A 22,458-nucleotide genomic window follows, 5' to 3' on the forward strand; every position below is an offset into this window, starting at 1 on the left:
TGACATCACTCTTATCTCTATTAATAAAACACAGACCTGACCGGAGAGGTGAGGAGGATTCTGGGAGGTCACATGACATCACTCTTATCTCTATTAATACTACAGATTCTTGACTGAGGGGGGGAGGATAATTTTGGGAATATTACATAATATTACCGTTTTTGCTTGACTACAGAGTTTTCCTTCTATAAAATCTGGTGACCGTATGACCATCACAGTGCCTCTACCTCATCTTCTGAAACCTAAGAAAAACAGCGACAAGAAGATTCTAGAAGTCACCAAGAAGATGATGGAGCTGCTGACAGGAGAGGTGAGGAGGATTCTGGGAATTCTGGGACATTATCCAGTAACAGACAAGGGATGTGTCTGGATGGTGACTGTATCATTGTGTGTGTCAGGTTCCTATAAGGTGTCAGGATGTCACTGTCTATTTCTCCATGGAGGAGTGGGAGTATTTAGAAGGACACAAGGATCTCTACAAGGACGTCATGATGGCCAATCAGCCGCCCCTCACATCACCGGGTAAGAGGAGACTTTATTGTAAAGGAGAGAGCAGTACGGAGGCTCCACCTAGATCCCCCATTATCTGATAAACACATAGAAACAATGTATTCAGTCAGTGTGTGTGTTTCCTACAGATGGATCCAGTAATGGGAACCCACCAGAGAGATGTCCCCGTCCTCTGTATTCCTGGGATTCCATACAGGTCAATATTAAAGAAGAGATAAAAGAGGAGGATGGGGTGATGGAGGAGACAGAGTGTTCAAAAGGATACAAAAATCTGTACCAGGACACCATGGTGGAGTCATCCAGCTACAGAAACCCACCAGAGAGATATCCCCGTCCTCTGTATTCCCGGGATTCCACACAGGAAGGTCACACCATCCCCCACCATCATCAGGTAGATGAGGAACAATCACTGATAGGTATGTTTTATATACAAGCATGTTTGTTACAATGGATGTTTTATTATATATTTAGAGTGGAAACCTCAGAGATTATAATATTGTTAAAGAAGAGTTTAAAGAGGAGAATAAGGTGTATGGTGCGATGAAGGAGCTTTCTGGAGGACACATGGATCTCTACAAAGATCTCATGATGGAGCCACTTAGTAGCAGAAACCCACCAGAGAGATGTCCCCGTCCTCTGTATTCCCGGGATTCCACACAGGAAGATCACACCATCCCCCACCATCATCAGGTAGATGAGGAACAATCACTGGTTGTTATGACTTATACAGAAATGTGTTACAATGTATGTTTTATTATTTAGAGCGGAAACCTTGGCCATTATAATATTGTTGTGAAGGAAGAGTTTAAAGAAGAGGATGATGAGTATGGTGGGATGAAGGAGTTTTCTGACTCATGTGAGGACAAGATGATGGAGCCACCTAGAAACCCACCTGAGAGACATCCTTATCTTCTGTATTCCCGGGATTCCACACAGGAAGGTCAAACCATCCCCCACCATCATCAGGTAGGTGGAGTTGAGGGTCGGGAACATAAAGTGATTGAACACTCTGACATGTGGAGATGATGTGTGGACTCTACAAGATGATATTTTCTATGTGATCTCACATCATAAATACTTCTATGTTACAGATGTTATTTTCTGCCATTCTGTTGGTTTAGGGTGAAGATCTGATGAACGTGAAAGTTGAGGGTGAAGAAGAAGAGACGTATGTGAGGGATGATCAGCAATATACGGAGGAGGCTGGAATGACGAGGACATTCATAGAGGAGGACACTCCTACAGAGATCAGCACAGGTGACCCATCATATATTCTTCTCTTATCTCTGCTCTGTTACTGCTCACTGATTGGTCCAGAGTAGGGCGGGAGCTGAGTGATATCAGCCAATAATAGGTTGATAATGGTCCCCTCCCTGTACTGATACCCTATTTGCGGTTCAGCTGGCAGTATTAGGTTGTGGGTCACTCCTAGTTACAGTAGCACAGATATGATAACACAGGTTGAGCCTTTCTTAGGTTGGTTCCTCTTCTTCCAGCCGACTTATAGCTAAATGTTCCCATAAAACTCTATTACCAGTGTTGTTGGGATCTAAAACCAAGGCTATAGAAGTCTAGGCCTATGGTAAAGGGTCTACAAGTCTCAACTTTGACCATCAGAGATCACATGACCCAGTGCCTAGGCTTGTGGTTGTGTGAAGAGCATGGACCTCCCAGCCCCCATTGGTTCCTGCTCTTCTGACAAGGCTGTGTAAATGTAGAAGTGATCTGGGAGGACCAAAGAACCTTTGACTGAAGTGGAGGGAAAAGTCCCGGCTGGTTGGGACCTCCACAGAGAACATCTCCTCACTCATATCTACCTGATCCAGATGGGATCTTGATGGAAGTGAACTAACCCTCTCATATCTATTGATGATGTTTTTATAATTTTCCAGGACACGCCATGGAGAAACCCTCAAAGGATCGTCTCACTTTATCTCCAGGTTGTAGAATGGAAGATGAGGACATCACAGGAGATTATGGAGGAGAAAAGACAATGATCTCCACTATGGATGGAGGACTTATTAGAGTGGAAAAACCATGGAATCCCTCTGAGCAACCTCGTACTGTGAGGGATGGTGCTGGAATTCAGGGAGAGAAGAAACTTCCCTGTCCTGAGTGTGATAAATGTTTTAGCTCTGAATTAAGTCTTTCGCTACACCAGAGGTCCCACACGGGTGAAAATCTTCATTGCTGCCCTGAGTGCGGGGAATGTTTTTTTGTAATAGGAGAATTCCTCAAACATCAGAGATCTCACACGGGCGAGAAGCCATATTCCTGTTCAGAGTGCGGGAAATGTTTTTCAGAAAAAGCCACTCTTACCATACATCAGAGGTTGCACACGGGCGAGAAGCTGTATTCCTGCCCAGAATGCGGGAAGCATTTTACTCGGAAACACATCCTTGTTAGTCATCAAAGATCTCACACGGGTGAGAAGCCGTATTCCTGCTCCCAGTGCACGAGGCGTTTTATGCGGAAATCGGACCTGGTTGATCATCAACGGTCGCACACGGGGGAAAAGCCGTTTTCCTGTTCCGAGTGCGGGAAATGTTTCTCGCGAAAATCCAGTCTTACTGATCATCAGACGTGGCACACGGGGGAAAAGCTGTTTGTCTGCAGTGAGTGCGGGAAATGTTGGCCGCGGAAATCCGCGCTTGTTAAACATCAAAAAACTCACACTGGGGAGAAGCCGTATTCCTGCCTAGAGTGCGGGAAAAGTTATACGAAGAAGTCTTATCTTATCAATCATCAGAGAACCCACATACCCCTCAACTTTTATTAGTGTCCCGAGTGCTGTAAATGTCTTTTTGCCATAGTTTGGGCATCTCCTACTGAGAGGAAGTTCTCCTTGAGATACATTCCTGAAGACACGTGGATGAATTATGGATATTGTGGGAGCTTCATAATACCTTGGCATGGTCTTCATTCCTTGGTTTGAAGGCCAGTTTTGAGATACTCTCTTCTTTCCTCTGAACTTTTGATATTCCTCCTTTTCTTGTGGTCCTTCTCCTTCCATGTTTTTCCTTCCTAATCTCTATTCTCCCTTTTCCTGTCTCCTTATCCCTTCATTTTAGATCTTATTTTCTTTTTTGTATTGATTTTCTCCGCTCCGGTGCATCTTGGAGCCCATGTGGACACAGTTCAGTGTTTTTTTTTTTGCCATTTTGGATTGCATTTCTGCTTAATACCGCACAGCGGGGAGACCACGTAGGGACAGGGGAACCCTTGGCGACATCTGCTCTTTATAGGAAGTCCCCATCGCAACATCTTTTAGTAGTTGTGGAATTTAGTCATTCAGTCATATGTCTGACAACCCCTCTTCTGAAGTGACGTGTCTGACGGCCCCTTCTTCGGAGGTGATATGTCTGACAACCCCTCTTTAGAAGTCCTATGTCTGACAACCCCTCTTCTGAAGTGACATGTCTCAGAGCCCCTTTTTCAGAGGTGATATGTCTGACAACCCCTCTTTGGAAGTCAATTGTCTCACAACCCCTCTTTGGAAGTCCTATGTCTGACAACCCCTCTTTAGAAGTCCTATGTCTGACAACCCCTCTTTAGAAGTCCTACGTCTGACAACCCCTCTTTAGAATTCCAATGTCTGACAACCCCTCTTTAGAAGTCATATGTCTGACAACCCCTCTTTAGAAGTCCTACGTCTGACAACCCCTCTTTAGAAGTCCTACGTCTGACAACCCCTCTTTAGAAGTCCTACGTCTGACAACCCCTCTTTAGAAGTCCCATGTCTGACAACCCCTCTTCTGAAGTGACATGTCTCAGAGCCCCTTTTTCAGAGGTGATATGTCTGACAACCCCTCTTTGGAAGTCGTATGTCTCACAACCCCTCTTTAGAAGTCCTACGTCTGACAACCCCTCTTTAGAAGTCCCATGTCTGACAACCCCTCTTTGGAAGTCGTATGTCTGACAACCCCTCTTTAGAAGTCCCATGTCTGACAACCCCTCTTTAGAAGTCCTACGTCTGACAACCCCTCTTTAGAATTCCTATGTCTCAAAACCCCTCTTTAGAAGTCTTACGTCTGACAACCCCTCTTTAGAAGTCCTACGTCTGACAACCACTCTTTAGAAGTCCCATGTCTGACAACCCCTCTTATGCCGCGTTCACACAATCGAATTGTATGACGTACTTAGTCCGTCGGACAATCCGGCGGACTTTCTACCGAACGGACTTGGCCACACACGGATACACAAAAAGTCAGACGAAAGCTTGCGCGATGACGTGTACAGCACGTACGACGGGACTAGAAATAGGAAGTCCAAGACACAGCAAAGCACCCTTTGGGTTCCTTCTGCTGACTTTGCGTTAGTGGAAGTTTGGTTAGAGACGATTCGCGCTTTTCAGACTTCAGCTTAATTCGTCCGTTATTTATTTTTTTTATTTATCCTCGAATTGTAATATTAATCATAAGATGAGGATGAATAAAGACATTTGTGATAACTCTGTGTGAATATAAGCAGCAAAGCAACTTCACTTTTCTCGCATTATGAAGAAGAAAAGAATGGGCTATATTAAAAGATCACAAAATTAGCAGCATGACGAATATGCTAGCTTCAATACGAACACTAGTTTTACAAGACAGAGCGCTTCCGCCGTGTAAATCCTTTCTGGGCATGCGCCATTCTTAGTCCGTCGGACTAGCATACTGACGAACGTATTGTCCGCTGAAACCAAAGTACGACGGGAAGATTGGTGTGCAAACCGGCCTTCTTAGTACTCCGGACTTCACGCTGAAAAAGTCAGCTGAAGCCCACACACGATCGGACTGTCCGTTGAAATGCGTTTCAACGGACTAAGTACGTCATACAATTCGATCGTGTGTACGCGGCATTAGACATAGGACTTTCAAAGAGGGGTTGTCAGACATGGGACTTCTAAAGTGGGGTTGTCAGACATAGGACTTCTAAAGAGGTATTGTCAGACATAGGACTTCCAAAGAGGGGTTGTCAGACATAAGACTTTCAGACAACCCCTCTTTGAAAGACCTATGTCTGACAACCCCTCTTTGGAAGACCTACGTCTGACAACCCCTCTTTGGAAGTCCTACGTCTGACAACCCCTCTTTGGAAGACCTACGTCTCACAACCCCTCTGTAGAAGTCCTACGTCTGACAATCCCTCTTTAGAAGTCCTACGTCTGACAATCCCTCTTTAGAAGTCCTACGTCTGACAACCCCTCTTTGGAAGTCCTATGTCTGACAACCCCTCTTTAGAAGTCCTATGTCTCACAACCCCTCTTTAGAAGTCCTACGTCTGACAACCCCTCTTTAGAAGTCCTACTTCTGACAATCCCTCTTTAGAAGTCCTACGTCTGACAACCCCTCTTTGGAAGTCCTATGTCTGACAACCCCTCTTTGGAAGACCTATGTCTCACAACCCCTCTTTAGAAGTCCTACGTCTGACAATCCCTCTTTAGAAGTCCTACGTCTGACAACCCCTCTTTGGAAGTCCTATGTCTGAGAACCCCTCTTTAGAAGTCCTATGTCTCACAACCCCTCTTTAGAAGTCCTATGTCTGACAACCCCTCTTTAGAAGTCCTACGTCTGACAACCCCTCTTTGGAAGTCCTACGTCTGACAACCCCTCTTTGGAAGTCCTACGTCTGACAACCCCTCTTTGGAAGTCCTACGTCTGACAATCCCTCTTTAGAAGTCCTACGTCTGACAATCCCTCTTTAGAAGTCCTATGTCTGACAACCCCTCTTTGGAAGTCCTACGTCTGACAACCCCTCTTTGGAAGTCCTACGTCTGACAACCCCTCTTTAGAAGTCAAATGTCTGACAACCCTTCTTTAGAAGTCCCATGTCTGACAACCCCTCTTAGACATAGGACTTTCAAAGAGGGGTTGTCTGACATAGGACTTCCAAAGAGGGGTTGTCAGACATAAGACTTTCAGACAACCCCTCTGTAGAAGTCCTACGTCTGACAACCCCTCTGTAGAAGTCCTACGTCTGACAACCCCTCTTTGGAAGTCCTACGTCTGACAACCCCTCTTTGGAAGTCCTACGTCTGACAACCCCTCTTTGGAAGTCCTACGTCTGACAATCCCTCTTTAGAAGTCCTACGTCTGACAATCCCTCTTTAGAAGTCCTATGTCTGACAACCCCTCTTTGGAAGTCCTACGTCTGACAACCCCTCTTTGGAAGTCCTACGTCTGACAACCCCTCTTTAGAAGTCAAATGTCTGACAACCCCTCTTTAGAAGTCCCATGTCTGACAACCCCTCTTAGACATAGGACTTTCAAAGAGGGGTTGTCTGACATAGGACTTCCAAAGAGGGGTTGTCAGACATAAGACTTTCAGACAACCCCTCTGTAGAAGTCCTACGTCTGACAACCCCTCTGTAGAAGTCCTACGTCTGACAACCCCTCTGTAGAAGTCCTACGTCTGACAACCCCTCTGTAGAAGTCCTACGTCTGACAACCCCTCTGTAGAAGTCCTACGTCTGACAACCCCTCTGTAGAAGTCCTACGTCTGACAACCCCTCTGTAGAAGTCCTACGTCTGACAACCCCTCTGTAGAAGTCCTACGTCTGACAACCCCTCTGTAGAAGTCATATGTCTGACAACCCCTCTTTCTTTGGAAGTCATATGTCTGACAAGCCCTCTGTGACGGAACTGTCCAGCACCCCGCTTTGGTGTTTCCATCAAGATATAGCTTGCTCCAGTCTGGAACCAGGAACCAGATATTATAGCATCATATTGCACCTAAGATAGTAGACGGGGTGAGCTCAGATGCAAAACTGGTGCTTCCATCAAGATATAGCTTCCTCCAGTCTGGAACCAGATATTATAGCGTCATATTGCACCCAAGATACTAAACGGGATGAGCTCAGATGGAAAACTGGAACTGTTTGTTGAAAACTTGCACAGAATTTATATACATGCTAGGTGGAGTGCGCACAATACTAATAGACAGACAGAAACAATAGGTGACCCAATTAACAATGGGAGAGAATACAATCGGAAGACATCCAATGTCCCAGAAAGTCTGATAGTGTGGAAATAATTTATCTTCATAGATCTCCTGAGGATAATCTCATGAGGTTGATAAAGATTTCTGTTCCACGTGAAGGAGCTCCTCCAACCCAGTCTGCAGGAGGGCCACTATATTCCCTCTAACCATTAGCCTATACAAGATTAATATTACACCTTTCCATACATTCCAGAAAGGAAGCTTTATTGTCCTTATTCAGAGAATTAATCCAAGCCTCGCTCTCTGCATTCATTACGTGGCTGTCCATCATTAGAGAATGATCTGCTCTCTCCATGGGCCATAATCAGTGGGTAGGAGGCTTGTCCATAGTCTTCTCCAAAAGCCCCTGTCCTGGTTGGATCTGTCACAACCTCTTTGGAAGTCATATGTCTGGCAATCCCTCTTTAGAAGTCCTACGTCTGACAACCCCTTCTTGGAAGTCATATGTCTGACAACCACTCCTTGAAAGTCATATGTCTGACAACCCCTCTTTAGAAGTCATATGTCTGACAACCCCTCTTTAGAAGTCATATGTCTGACAACCCCTCTTCAGAAGTCATATGTCTGACAACCCCTCTTCAGAAGTCGTATGTCTGACAACCCCTCTTTAGAAGTCGTATGTCTGACAACCCCTCTTCGGAAGTCGTATGTCTGACAACCCCTCTTCGGAAGTCGTATGTCTGACAACCCCTCTTTGGAAGTCGTATGTCTGACAACCCCTCTTTGGAAGTCGTATGTCTGACAACCCCTCTTCGGAAGTCGTATGTCTGACAACCCCTCTTCGGAAGTCGTATGTCTGACAACCCCTCTTCAGAAGTCGTATGTCTGACAACCCCTCTTCGGAAGTCGTATGTCTGACAACCCCTCTTCGGAAGTCGTATGTCTGACAACCCCTCTTCGGAAGTCGTATGTCTGACAACCCCTCTTTGGAAGTCGTATGTCTGACAACCCCTCTTTGGAAGTCGTATGTCTGACAACCCCTCTTTAGAAGTCGTATGTCTGACAATCCATCCTTGGAAGTGATATTTCAATCTGGGATAAAGAGACATGACGTTTATGATGCATATTGTATAACTTTCCATCCCCTAACTCCGATCACTGGTTCTCTATCTAATGCTGTTTACATAATTCTGTATATTAAAAAAATACCAATAAATACAACATTAAAAAATGGGAATTTAAACTCGTTTTCCTTCCAGTCGCAGATGGGACATTTACCTATGTGACTCTCCAGATAGAAGAAGCTGGATGTAATTATATTCATTGGTGGTATTACAATATTTACTTGTGGTGTGACAACATCTAGTGCAGGTCGCTAGGGTCATTGCAAGTGTTTTGGGTGATGTCACTAAGCAAATTTGGTCATGAACCGCTAGCGTCATTGGTCGCTAAGATGCCAGCAGGCTCACAGCGTCATCGGTTGCTAAGATGCCAGCAGTCTCTCAGCGGCAATCGGTTGCTAAGATGCCAGCAGTCTCGCAGCGTCATCGGTTGCTAAGATGCCAGCAGTCTCACAAGGTCATCGGTTGCTAAGATGCCAGCAGTCTCACATTGTCACCGGTTGCTAAGATGCCAGCAGTCTCACAGCGTCATTGGTTGCTAAGATGCCAGCAGTCTCACAGCATCATTGGTTGCTAAGATGCCAGCAGTCTCACAGAGTCATTGGTCGCTAAGACACCGCTGCCTGCTGACTTTTAAACAAGCTGTCAATCATTCCGGATGTAATGTCATGAACTTATTTGGTCAATGACATCAAGCCACCCCCCCCCCCACCTTTGTTTACATTCACCCGCCAGGGTGGGAGCTGTCATTTGCATCACCGTTATGCAAAACTTACCGTCACATTTTTCAATTAGCATTATATACAGTGTAATCGTTATTTTTTTAAATTATTTTGTGAATTAAATTTTTTTTTTGCCCATGCAATAATGTAAGCAAATGAGTCACGTGACCATGTTATCGCATGCAGTTAGCCATTATGCCGTGTACACACGATCAGAATTCTCATCCGAAAAGCCTTGGATGGTTTTTCCGACGGAATTCCGCTCAAGCTTGTGTTGCCTACATACAGTCACACCAAATTCTGACCGCCAAGAACGCGGTGACGTACAACACTACGACGAGACTCGAAAATGAAGTTCAATGCAGCATGCGTCAAATTGTTTCGGAATTGTGCGTGGCGGAATTGCCACAGAGGATCGGAATTTCCGATAGAAACTTTTTCCGTCTGAAAAATTGAGAATATGCTCCCAATCTTTTGCTGGCCGAAATTCCGCCAGCAAAAGTCCGATGGAGCCTACACATGGTTGCATTTTACGATGAAAAGCTCTCATTGGTCTTTTGCTGGCCCAATTTCCGATTGTGTGTACGCGGCATTAGTGAATTGACCCCATTTTCTCCAAAGACGCGAGGTTAGACTCTAAAAAAGCATGCCATCGATTATCAAAATGTTTAGTTGAGAAAGGATGGTTGGGCAACGGGTCCAAGTTCTCTCTGCAAAGTAGGAGTTTCAGGTTCCTCTTGACACCTGTAATGTTGGGAACCACCACCAAGATCGAGCGTTTAAGGATGGTCCTCCATGCCACCAGTAAGCAAAGCTGAATCCACTGGAGGCTTTCCCTGGACCTCAGAGTCCATGGACCTGAGTAGAAGGAGAAGGGAAAACGTTTTTCTTAGACCCCTTTCACACCGAGGGCGTTTTGCAGGCGCTATAGCGTTAGAAATAGCGCCTGCAATCCGCCCTCAAACTGCTGCTCCTTTGTCTCCAGTGTGAAAGTCCCGAGGGCTTTCACACCGGAGCGGTGTGCTGGCAGGACGTCAGGGAAAAGTCCTGCCAGCAGCTTCTTTGGAGCGGTGTGTTTACCGCTGCTCCCCATTGAAATCAATGGGGGCAGTGCTGTATTACTGCAGGCAAAACTACGCTATTGTGGGCGGTTTTAACCCTTTCTCGGCTGCTAGCGGGGGTAAAAGCACCCTGCTAGCGGCCAAAACGCGCTCCAAATCCGACGGTAAAACGCCGCCTAAAATAGCTGCGTTTTAACCGCCGACGCTATAGGCTCTGCGGTGTGAAAGGGTCTTAGTTTCTGTCAGTAAATTTAGTAAATAAGTAATTTTTCTCCACCGATGTGCGCTGATGAGGCGGCACTGATGGGCACTTATGAAGCGGCACTTATGGGCACTGATTAGGTGGCACTGATGAGGAGGCACCAATATGCCACACTTATGGGCACTGATAGGTGGCACGGATGAGCACTGATAGGCGGCACTGATAGGCGGTACGGATAGGCAGCACTAATGGGTGGCACTGATAGGCAGCACTGACTAGCATCACTAATGGCCACTGATTGCTGGCACTGGTGGAGCTATATTGTAATGTAAAGTGTGAGGCGATGAGAGCCGATTACCGGCATGTCCGTGTTGGACACAGCCGATCACATGGTTAAATAGCCGCGGCTCTTTACAGAGATCGGGCTCACGCCGTGACCTAGCGAATTGGCATGACCGCCCTGCTGCATGCCTCCTCGGGCACGTAAGAGCGGCCATTCTGGGAGGGCGTCATATGGCGTCCTCCCATAATGGGAGCCGCACCGCCCCTCTGTCATTTTGGTGGGCAGGCAGCAAGCGGTTAAGGAGGTGGCTCTTGGTTACTCCAAAATAGACACGTGCAATTAGTTTCAGCCCGAATATAAATTCGGAGGAATTTTTGGTTATTCAGAGATTCGGATGTATCCGAATCTCCGAATGCAATAGTAATGAATTTTGATGAAATTCCTTTAATTTTGTTTCGTATATTCGTTTTCTAACAAATTCCAAATTTTTGGAATGATTTGGATCGACAGATTCGAATTCTGTGTGAAGAATAGCTCGTTGTTGAGGATGGGGCCAGGAAAGCCGTTCGCAGCATCCTTTACAACCGATGACTCATCAGCTGACAGCAGGCTTGCCCCACTGACAGCTGAAATGTAAACAAAAGAAGGGCGGCAATGAAAAATTCTGAAGAAAAAAAAAACAGTGTGGGCCCCCCATTCCATACAAGGCCCTTATCCGGCAGGTCAGGAAAGTTGTTGGGGGGGGTGTGAGCAAGCGCCATAACAGGCCACATGTCCTTAATATGGGGGGGGGTGCCTTGGGGCGGAGAGGCTTTGCCCTTTTTACACTTTTTTGGTGAATGGGCAGGGTTACCATATACCCCATAATCATTCACATGGGGGGGCAAGGGGCTTCCAAATTTTGGTAAACCCCCTTGCCCGACCCCCACAACCACCGGCCAGGGTTTTGGGGAAGAGGCCCTTGTCCTCGTCAACATGGGGACAAGGTGCTTTGGGGTGGGGAGCCCCTGCCCCAAAGCAGCCCCTCCATGTTGAGGGTATGTTGCCTGGTATGGGTGCTCACCCCCCCCCCCCCCCTTCCTGATCTGCTGGGCTGCATGCTCAGATAAGGGTCTGGTATGTTTTTTGTTTGTTTTTTTCATTTTGGCGTGGGGTTCCTCTTAAAATCCATACCAGACCCGAAGGCCTGCATATACAGTAGGTGGAGGTTATAGGTACACCAACACTGTTAGGTGGTGGCTGAGGGGCAAGACTGAAATGCATTCTTGTATTTTATAATTGTTGACAAATTAAAGCTATGATATAGCTATTGTAAGGAAGACCCTGTTCCTTCTGTGGATGGTATAACCTCTTCCCTTGGTCTAAGCTTGACTGCTGCATGGTGTAGGTGGACCAGGAAAGAGTAAGGAAGACCCTATTCCTTCTGTTGATGGTATAACCTCTTCCCTTGGACTAAGCATGACTGCTGCATGGTGTAGGTGGACCAGGGAAGAGTAAGGAAGACCCTATTCCTTCTGTGGATGGTATAACCTCTACCCTTGGTCTAAGCTTGACTGCTGCATGGTGTAGGTGGACCAGGGAGGAGTAAGGAAGACCCTATTCCTTCTGTTGATGGTATAACCTCTTCCCTTGGTCTAAGCGTGACTGCTGCATGGTGTAGGTGGACCAGGGAAGAGTAAGGAAGACCCTATTCCTTCTGTGGATGGTATAACCTCTTCCCTTGGTCTAAGCTTGACTGCTGCATGGTGTAGGTGGACCAGGGTTTGACTGTTGGGTGTGATAGTTTGGGTCTGATTGTGGCAGCTAAGTGGGCTAGCTGGGCTTGGGCTTCAAAGCTGGATTTGAGATTTACAAATGAGTGATGTAGGTGGACTTGAGTGATAGCTTGGGCCTGATCACGACTGCTGAGTGGGGTAGCTAAGCTAGTTAGATAGCTGGGCAGCCTAGGCTGAGCGGTTCCAAATGTGGGCCACTAATAAGTGACAGTTGGCATCCATCTACTGTAGCTTTTTTTACGAACCACCACCAATATTGACATGTATACATCTATAACTGTATACAGTTCATACACAGTGTAAAGCCATGTTCACACTTTAAAATGTTTCTTGGTCAATTGAATATATTAAGTCCGCATTGTTGGTTGTAGTGGGATAAAATATGCCCCATCATTGGTATCAGTTGTTTAAAAAAAGCCCCATCTCAAGTGTCAGTGAGATGAAATAAGTCCCACAGTTGGTGTCAATGGAATAAAGTAAGGCCCAAATTGGTATCAGTAAGATAAAATAAATCCCAATATTAAAGTAAGACCCGTCATTGGTGTCAATGGAATAAAATAAGACCCATCATTGGTGTCAATGGAATAAAGTAAGGCCGATCATTGGTGTCAATGGAATAAAGTAAGACCCATCAATGGTGTCAATGGAATAAAGTAAGGCCGATCATTGGTGTCAATGGAATAAAGTAAGGCCAATCATTGGTGTCAATGGAATAAAGTAAGGCCGATCATTGGTGTCAATGGAATAAAGTAAGGCCAATCATTGGTGTCAATGGAATAAAGTAAGGCCGATCATTGGTGTCAATGGAATAAAGTAAGGCCGATCATTGGTGTCAATGGAATAAAGTAAGGCCGATCATTGGTGCCAAAGGAATAAAGTAAGACCCATCATTGGTGTCAATGGAATAAAGTAAGGCCGATCATTGGTGTCACTGGAATAAAGTTAGACCCGTCATTGGTGTCAATGGAATAAAATAAGACCCATCATTGGTGTCAATGGAATAAAGTAAGGCCGATCATTGGTGTCAATGGAATAAAGTAAGGCCGATCATTGGTGTCAAAGGAATAAAGTAAGACCTGTCATTGGTGTCAATGGAATAAAGTAAGAACCATCACTAGTGTCAATGGAATAAAGTAAGGCCCATCATTGGTGTCAGTGGAATAAAAAAAGGCCCATCATTGGTGTCAGTAGGAGTAAAATAAGTTGTTGGCGTCAGTGAGAACAAAGACTAACCCCAGCCCAGCATTGGTGGTCAGTGGTGATCACAAGCTCCTGCCTCTCTGCTGTGGTCGGAGTTCTACTTTCCCTGTGTAGCGTCCTCTACTTTTAAGTAGGTGCTCAGTTAGTGTGTTGAAAGGAGAGGATAGACCTGAGTGGCAGGAAACCCCATGTGAGAGAAGTGACCAATAGTTAATTTGAGTGGTCATAGGAGGAGGTCTCTCATAAAAAGGGGGGGGGTCACATGTCCTCGGGAGGTTCAGGTTGGAGTTCGGTTTCAGGCAGAGGCCCGGGAGTTCAGAGATCCCGGAGGCTAAGGTGACTCCAGGAAGGCCGAAGTCGGGCCCCTGGAGCAGAAGTCACCATGTAGAGCTGGAGGAATGCCGGACGTTCCATGCGGGGATGTACCGGACTGCATGAGAGGAGGAAGTAGGAACTTAGAGGAGGAAGAAGACTGGGAAAACAACCTTCTGTGAGTAGAACATGGACTGTTGTTTGGGAGAGTGCAAAGGGAGTGCAAACCCAGTGGATCTATCTAGAAACTTCACGATGTGTATCCAAGGACCACAGTATCAAGCATTTTCCGGGAATAGTGAAGGAAGTTTGACACTGCAAGTCATAGAAGTAGGCAGTGAGGCCTCTGACTTTGGGTTTCAATATCCACCACATAATTCAGAGTAATGCTCATCTGTCCATATTGAGAATGCATTAGAGAGAGAGAAATGGAATCAGGGAAGGATCGCTGGAAGGGGATTAATTGACAAGGCTACGGCCAGTGGCGTAACTAGAGCCTTCAGGGCCCCGATGCAAGAAACCATGAAGGGCCCCCCTGAACCCCAGCCAGGGCCCTTCCCTCCGAGTCCGGCGGTGGAACTCCAGGGCATGGTCACAGGTATGACCTTTGTGAGCCCTGTAGTTCCACCACTGGCATCAGTAGTTTTTATTTATTTATTTATTTTACATTTTTAGGTGCCCCATTGGGGGTCTGTCCCTAGGCAGGATGGGGTCCCCGCCCCCAGAAGAGATGAGGTCCCTTTCTCCAGGGCAGATGAAGTTACTGCCCCCAGGTGAGAAGGGGTCCCTGTCCCCATGTGAGAAGGGGTCCCTGTCCCCAGGGGGATATGGAGGGGGTATGTAATAGTGGGTGCCGGCCATATTTAGAGGGGGCTGCATGGGCCCCCTGCATCACAGGGCCCGGTTGCGGTCGCGACTGCTGCACCCCCTATAGTTACGCCCCTGGCTACGGCTATGGATTAATATCCTCTTTCACGTAAAAATGGGGTTTGACAGGGCATCTCATATGCTTCATTGGACAGCCCTATCGATGTATTCCCAAATAAAGCAACATAAAAATTCAAAACGTTGAGTGTAGTGTCATGGAATTGCATGGGGGGATCGGAACCGGAGCAGGCTGGCAAAAGGTAAATGAACAAAATCAGCAGCCCCCATGGGGGTACCGCTACAACTGTCAGAAAGGAGATCACTCCACCCAACAGTCGGGTATAATTGCAGTGCCTGGAGATCATCACCTCATTGCCTCTTTGTACAGAGTCCTGGAAGCTGCGAGATGTGGACATGATAGGATAGTAGACTTAAGCCTGTGTTATGACAGGCTGTTGGTGGAAAATCCATCAGACAACTGTTGGCCAACTTTCCGTAGACAAATGTTGGATGGCAGGTTTATAGATTTTCCACGGACAACGGTCTCTTGTCGGATTTTCCGAGCGTGTGAACACAAGTCCGTCGGACAAAAGTCCAAAATACAAACACGCATGCTCGGAATCAATGCTCACCAAACGCAACCTTAGCAGAAGGTGCCCAAAGGGTGGCGCTAAAGAGATGAAAAAACACGTAGTACGTCACTACGTTCGTGTTTGTTGGCCGACAATTGTGTGCCCTTTTTTTATGCAAGACAAGTTCCTGGCCAACGCCCTTCGGACAAAAGTCTGACGCTTTGTCTGCGGGAAAAAATCTGATTGTGTGTACGAGGCTTAAAACCTGGGACTGCAGCATCCAGGACACTTGGCAACACACTGTGCAGTGTGGGCTGCAGTTCCTTTGAGCTCCACAAGGTGGTGATCTCACTTATACCCAGGCAGGAAGTCTCTATGGAAGGCAGGAAGTGATGTCAGGTATAGACAGGAAGTTCCGGGTGAGAGGTGAGTCGGGAGGAAGTAGCGAAGAGACGTCGCTGGAAGTGTTAGGAGAGGAGGTAATAAGATCTTATTTTCTATTTACACCCAGTAACCCCTCGTCATGTTCCGTCCTCTTCCTCCATAGTCACTGTGACGTCTTTTATCTCCAGCAGATGATGATACACACATATATAGTATGTAAACCTATATTAACCCCTTCAGGGTCAGAACATTTCCCCACTTACCGGGCTGGAACGTTCTCTTTATTTTGGAGACGTGCCGCCATTCCGACCAGATTACCTTTTCTCCTTAAGCCTTCGAACACCCGATTGGATTTTCCGCAGACAAAAGCGTTGGACTTTCGTCCGAAGGGAGTTGGCCAGGAACTTGCCTTGGATACAAACGGCACACAATTGTCGGCCAACAAACACGAACTCAGTGAAATACTACGTGGTTTTTCATCTCTTTAGCACCACCCTTTGGGCACCTTCTGCTAACGTTGTGTTGGCATTGATTCCGAGCGTGTGCGTGTTTGGACTTTTGCCCAACGGACTTGTGTGCACTCGCTCTGAAAATCCGACAACGCACCATTGTCCGCGAAAAAAAGTTATAAACCTGCCATCCAACATTTGTCCACGGAAAGTTGGCCAACAATTGGTCTGATGGAGCGTACAAACGGTCTGATTTTTTTACCACCCAACAGCCTAACATCACACAATTCCCGTCGGAAAATCTTATCGTGTGTACGAGGCTTTAGAAGTCTCTTGTATTGGGGTTTAGGGTCAGATTCGGGTTGTACTGAAAGTTGACCCCCAAGAACTCTGTGTGTGTGTGATTTGGACATGGCTGGTATCAGTCAAAATCGTTGGCTGAAATCAGCTGCCGGACTGTGCTATGTCCAATTGCAGTGAGGATCAGCAGGGAAGAAGGCCACTCGCGTATTTATTCATGATCGTGCCTGTACATGCCAGTAAATGTCTCGTGGGCGGGTCGGAAAGTGGTTAGAGTAAATTCAATACCTCTGAGGGTCTGGGAAAGTTCAAAAGAACTGCTGTCCTCCTAAGAAATGTCCATGAACCTTTACTTAAAGCGGAGGTCCACCCTAAAGTGGACCTTCCGCTCATTGGAATCCCCCCCCCCCCCCCTCCGGCGACACAATTGGCACCTTTCAGGGGGGGAGGGGGGTGCAGGTACCTGTACAGTACAGGTATCTGCACCCACTTCCGGCGTAGATTCTGCAGAAGGTACGCCCCTTTCCACAGAATCTACGCCCCTTTCCGAAGGTCCCCCCGCTGCCTGCTGGGAAACACACGGATCCCAGAGAGAGCGGGGACCATCCTTATTGCGCAGCGCGACTCGCGCATGCGCAGTAGGGAACCGGAAAATGAAGCCGAAAGGCTCCACTTCCTGATTCCCATACCCAAGATGGCGGCTCCAGCACCCGAGGGACGATCGAGAGATCGGCTTCGAGTGCCGACATTGCGGGCGCGCTGGGCGGGGTAAGTGTCATTATTTTCAAAGTCAGCAGCTGCAGTATTTGTAGCTGCTGGCTTTAAAAAAAAAAAAAAAAAAAACGGCGGACTCCCGCTTTAACAGACCACCGATAACCAGAGATCTTCTAATGAGGTCCATCATATATTCCGTCACAGCCTGTTTTTCCAGGCCTGGTTTCTAAAGCCCATTAAGACTTGTCATAAGTAGCTTAGGACAGGGCTCGACAAAACCCGGGCGCCAGGTCGCATTGGCGACTAGAAATTGCGACCTCGCGCCTGGGGCAGCACAGCTGGGGGTATCCTGTCTCTGTGGACCCCCCCAGCGTGATCGCGTCGGGCCGTTCCGCCGGCGGCCGAAAATTTAGGCCGCGGCTTTGAGGCCTTCTGCGGTCCTATGATTCCTTATGGAATCTGGCGCCCTCTTGTGGTCGCGGTTGGTATGACAAACCAGCAATGCTAATGAAGCTTCCTCTGAGTGTTTTATATTACATGCCTCTTCTCCATGTCAGGCCAGGGACAGGTCCGGATCGCCGTCACGGACCCGGCTCCTAACTTTTTAAGCTGGCTCCTAGATTCCAAGCAAATTTGTCAACCCCTGGCTTAGGAGGCATTAACCCCCTTCCCACCGAGCGTACGCAGATGTGCGTACTCGGCTTCCGGGGGTTATACCGGGATGATGCCCGCACCTGCAGGCATCATCCCGGTACCGTTTTTTCCAGCGGGCGATTGGCTATCCAGCCATAACAACCGAAGCGGCTAAAAGCCGCTCGGCTGTTATGCCGGAGGAGCGTGAGTGGATGTCCCCCCCCCCCCCCGCCGCCTCTCACCGCTCAATCATCGGAGCACCAATCACACATCCGATGCCTCCGGCTGCTGGGGAGGAACTGGAACGAAGCCGTAATCTCCTAGTCTCCTAATAGTAAACACGGAAGCGACGTCATGACGTCACTTCCCGTTTACTCGGCTGCCAATGGCGCCGGTGTTCTGCCATATAGTGTCCGGCCATGATATAGTGTCCGCCCCGTACATGCGCAGTACGGAGCAGACGAAGCTTCGGAAAATCTCCGAAGATGAACGGCGCCTGCGCCGTGAGTGGAGGTGGTAGCCCCACCATCCAAGCGGATATAGGGTTGTGAATATTAGAGAGCCCCTCGTGGGCGAGCTGTGCTCACCACGCTTCGGGCTCGGCCTCGCTGCGCTCGGCTCTTTTATATTCCTACTCTATGTCCACTTGGATGGTGGGGATAGAACCTGGACTCACAGCGCAGGCGCCATTCATCCTCGGCAATTTTCGGAATCTGTGTTGCTGTGTACTGCGCATGCGCAGTACACAGCGGACACTATTGGATGGGGGACCTTATATGATAGGACACCGGTTTTAAAAAATATATACAGTATTCAGAATCGCCGTTTTTTGGCGATCTGAATACATTGAAGTGTAAAGGAGGGGTGGGGGGTCTTTTAGACCCCCCGATCCCTCCATAAAGAGTACCTGTCACCACCTATTACTGTCACAAGGGATGTTTACATTCCTTGTGACAGCAATAAAAGTGATAAAAAAAAATGTATTTTTATTTTTTTAAACAATTTATTCATTAAAAAAAATTAAATAATTTTAAAGCGCCCGCCGTCCCCGTGAAGCGAAGAAAACGCATATGGAAGTCGCGCCCGCACATGTAAACGGTGTTCAAATCACACATGTGAGGTATCACCGCGATCGTCAGAGCGAGAGCAATAATTCTAGCACTAGACCTCCTCTGTAACACTAACCCGGTAACCGTAAAAAAAAAAAAAATTAAAAGCGTTGCCTATTGAGATTCTTAGGTACCGTACTTTGTCGTCATTCCACGAGTACGTGCGATTATAAAGTGTCACATGTTTGGTATCTATTTACTCGGCGTAACATCATCTTTCACATTATGCAAAAAAATTGGGCTAATTTTACTGTTTCCTTTTTTTTTTTAATTCATGAAAGTGTCCCTTTTCCCAAAAAGTTGCGTTTAAAACACCGCTGCGCAAATACCGTGTGACATAAAATATTGCAACAATCGCCCTTTTATTCTCTAGAGTCTCTGCTAAAAAAAAAATATATATATATAATGTTTGGGGGTTCCAAGAAATTTTCTAGCAAAAAATATGGATTTTAAAGCGGGAGTCCGCCGGGACTCCGCGTTTTTTTTTTTTTTTTTAAAAGCCAGCAGCTACAAATACTGCAGCTGCTGACTTTTAAAATAGTGACACTTACCTGTCCAGCGCGCCCGCGATGTCGGCACCCCGAAGCCGATCTCTAGATCGTCACTCGGGTGCTGCCGCCGCCATCTTGGGTATGGGAATCAGGAAATGGAGCCTTTTCGGCTTCATTTCCCGGTTCCCTACTGCGCATGCGCGAATCGCGCTGCGCAATGAGGACGGTCCCCGCTGCCTCTGGGATCTGTGTGTTTCCCAGCAGGCAGCGGGGGAAATGCGGAAGGGGGCGGGCACTTGCGGAAAGGGGCATATTCTACGCCCCTTTCCGCAGAGAGCTATCCCGGAAGTGGGTGCAGATACCTGGATTATCCAGGTAACTGCACCCCCCTCCCCCCTGAAAGGTGCCAATTGTGGCGCCGGAGGGGGGGGAGGATTCCGATGACCGGAAGGTCCACTTTAGGGTGGACCTCCGCTTTAACTTGTAAACACCAAATGCCAAAAAATAGGCTTAGTCATGAAAGGGTTTTAAAGGAATATCTGAGGGTTTCTACTCACAGAGACGGGCTTTATGGCGTATCGTAAATGTTTTAGCAAGCAGCGGAATGCTAAATCAACATCTCCCGGGCTGAGCTCAAATCAATTTGTAAACTTCTGTAGTGGTTAAGGTAATAGAGATGATTCCTCTAAATGTAGAAGATCACTGCCATCATTTTAGCATTAAACACCCCCTATGTTACGAAGGGCAGTGGGGAAGCAAGGCCCATTACTACTTCATAGCATTTCGGGAGGTCATGAGGGGTCTTGTTCAGAAGGTCATTTTTTTTTTGTTGAATGATAAAATAACGGTTACTAGATCATGACGTGTATACTCAGGATATTAACATATTTATAAAACTGTACCCCCCCCCCCCCCTTGGCCACTCCGTAGACCCTTTTATTGGCCAGATCCTTTCTATCAGCACCTTCCTCAAGCATCAGTAAGGAGCGGCTCCATCAGCAGTCTAGAACACTCCTTTACCATCGAAAAAAAAAGGAACATCTGCCAAGTAGGGATGAGTTTAGGTGGGTTCGGAGAGGAGTCATAAGTGGTCGAGGCATTCCCCTCTTAGCAGCTGCACATACAAGGGGCTTATGGCAAAGCCCAATACTACTTCATAGGAAGGTGCATTTCGGGAGGTCATGAGGGGTCTTGTTCAGAAGGTAATTTTATGTTGCATGATAAATTAAGGGTTACTAGATCATGACATGTTGTATACAGTCAAACTTTGGATTGCGAGTAACGCGTTTAAAAAAAAAAAAAATCCCGATTCGCTTTTCGAGCGTTGTCTCGCAAGACGAAGATAATTCAATCCTCGGGGGTGTGCAGTACCGCATTTGGCCAGAGGTGCAGGGGGCGCCGGTGACACTTGGAGACACTCCATTCCCGAGCGTCTCCGGCGCCCCCACACCTCTGGCCACATGCGGTACTGCATAGACAAGCAGTGGCTGTGGATCGGATTATCTGAGTTTCCATTATTTCCTATGGGGAAACTTGCTTTGATATACGAGTGCTTTGGATTACAAGCGTGCTTATGCTCGTAATCCAAGATATTACTGTACTCAAAATATTCATATATTTACAAAACTGTATCTCCATGATCATAAACATGTTTGACATCCCTTTGGCCACTCCGTAGAACTTTTTATTGGTCAGGTCATTTCTGTCAACACGTTCCTCATGCACCAGTAAGGAACGGCTCCATCAGCAGTCTAGAACACTTCTTTACCATCGGAAACAAAGAACATCTGCCAAGTAGGGATGAGCTCAGGTGGGTTTTGGAGGAGTCGTAAGTGGTTGAGGCATTCCCCTTCTAGCAGCTGTACACACAAGGGCCTTATGATTGCCTGTCCACAGTGGCAATTCCATGTCGCAGCATTATCAGGCATAACGTTCCAGCAGCCGGTGCTTTCTGTGAACTGGGCTCTGGTGAGGAAGAGGTGGTGGACAATAAGATATCAGACCAGACTTGGGTACCTCAGAGAGAGGATCAGAACAGCTCTGAGGATGAGGTCAAAGAAGGAGAACAGGAGCATGTTGGAATGGAGAAGAGTGTCCAACAGAGCACTTCACAGTGGACAGCAGAGAACAGACATGTGGTGACCGTAGTGTCTCCACTGCTGGCCATTCCCTTGTTGCATCAACTTGGGCGCTACCTGTATTTGAAACAACATGAAGCTCCACCAAAGAACTGGCAGGAGCTGCATCCAAGGTGCTGGGGAAGCAATGGTGGCTTGAGTTGTCCTGTCTCCCTGCATTCAGGTGGTGTAGAATGGGGGGAGATAACTGGAGACCACACAAACACTAAGTAACCCATTGTACATTGCCAATTCCCACTAACCCCTATATCCCCATCCTATTATAGTACAACCGATACAGTCCAGATAATTCTCTACTATCCATCTACAGAGAAACCCGCCTAGATCAAATGACTACATCAATGAGGATGGAGGAGGTCCGGAGTCTCATGACTGAGAGGATACTAAACCTCACCCTGGAGATCATCTACCTGCTGACCGGAGAGGTGAGGAGGATTCTGGGAGGTCACATGACATCACTCTTATCTCTATTAATAAAACACAGACCTGACCGGAGAGGTGAGGAGGATTCTGGGAGGTCACATGACATCACTCTTATCTCTATTAATAAAAACACAGACCTGACCGGAGAGGTGAGGAGGATTCTGGGAGGTCACATGACATCACTCTTATCTCTATTAATAAAACACAGACCTGACCGGAGAGGTGAGGAGGATTCTGGGGGGGTCACATGACATCACTCTTATCTCTATTA

The 22,458-nt window shown here is 47.1% G+C and overlaps 2 protein-coding genes across 3 annotated transcripts in view; both read left to right on the top strand.

The window, feature by feature from the left end:
* The window catches only part of LOC143955853 (uncharacterized), a 126,908-nt gene that overhangs the window by 102,870 nt on the left and 1,580 nt on the right, over positions 1-22,458 (top strand). Inside the window, exons 1-2 of one of the 2 annotated variants that reach the window (XM_077465971.1) lie at positions 15,953-16,025; positions 22,075-22,189. The exons of the other annotated variant lie outside the window; for it this stretch is intronic. Coding sequence (XP_077322097.1) covers positions 22,094-22,189 — 96 coding nt within the window. The 5' untranslated portion in view covers positions 15,953-16,025; positions 22,075-22,093. Of the gene's footprint in view, positions 1-15,952; positions 16,026-22,074; positions 22,190-22,458 lie in introns of those variants that run through there. 2 annotated transcript variants of the gene reach the window in all.
* The window catches only part of LOC143956113 (uncharacterized), an 81,397-nt gene that overhangs the window by 35,838 nt on the left and 23,101 nt on the right, over positions 1-22,458 (top strand). The window contains exons 5-9 of the mRNA XM_077466247.1: positions 639-901; positions 982-1,200; positions 1,273-1,476; positions 1,632-1,767; positions 2,403-3,268. Of these exons, the coding sequence (XP_077322373.1) occupies positions 639-901; positions 982-1,200; positions 1,273-1,476; positions 1,632-1,767; positions 2,403-3,268 (1,688 nt within the window). The remainder of the gene's footprint in view (positions 1-638; positions 902-981; positions 1,201-1,272; positions 1,477-1,631; positions 1,768-2,402; positions 3,269-22,458) is intronic.

Source organism: Lithobates pipiens, unplaced genomic scaffold, assembly GCF_037356315.1.
Source record: "Lithobates pipiens isolate NorthernLeopardFrog02 unplaced genomic scaffold, aLitPip1_a1.2 Scaffold_35, whole genome shotgun sequence".
NCBI classification, from domain to species: Eukaryota; Metazoa; Chordata; class Amphibia; order Anura; family Ranidae; genus Lithobates; species Lithobates pipiens.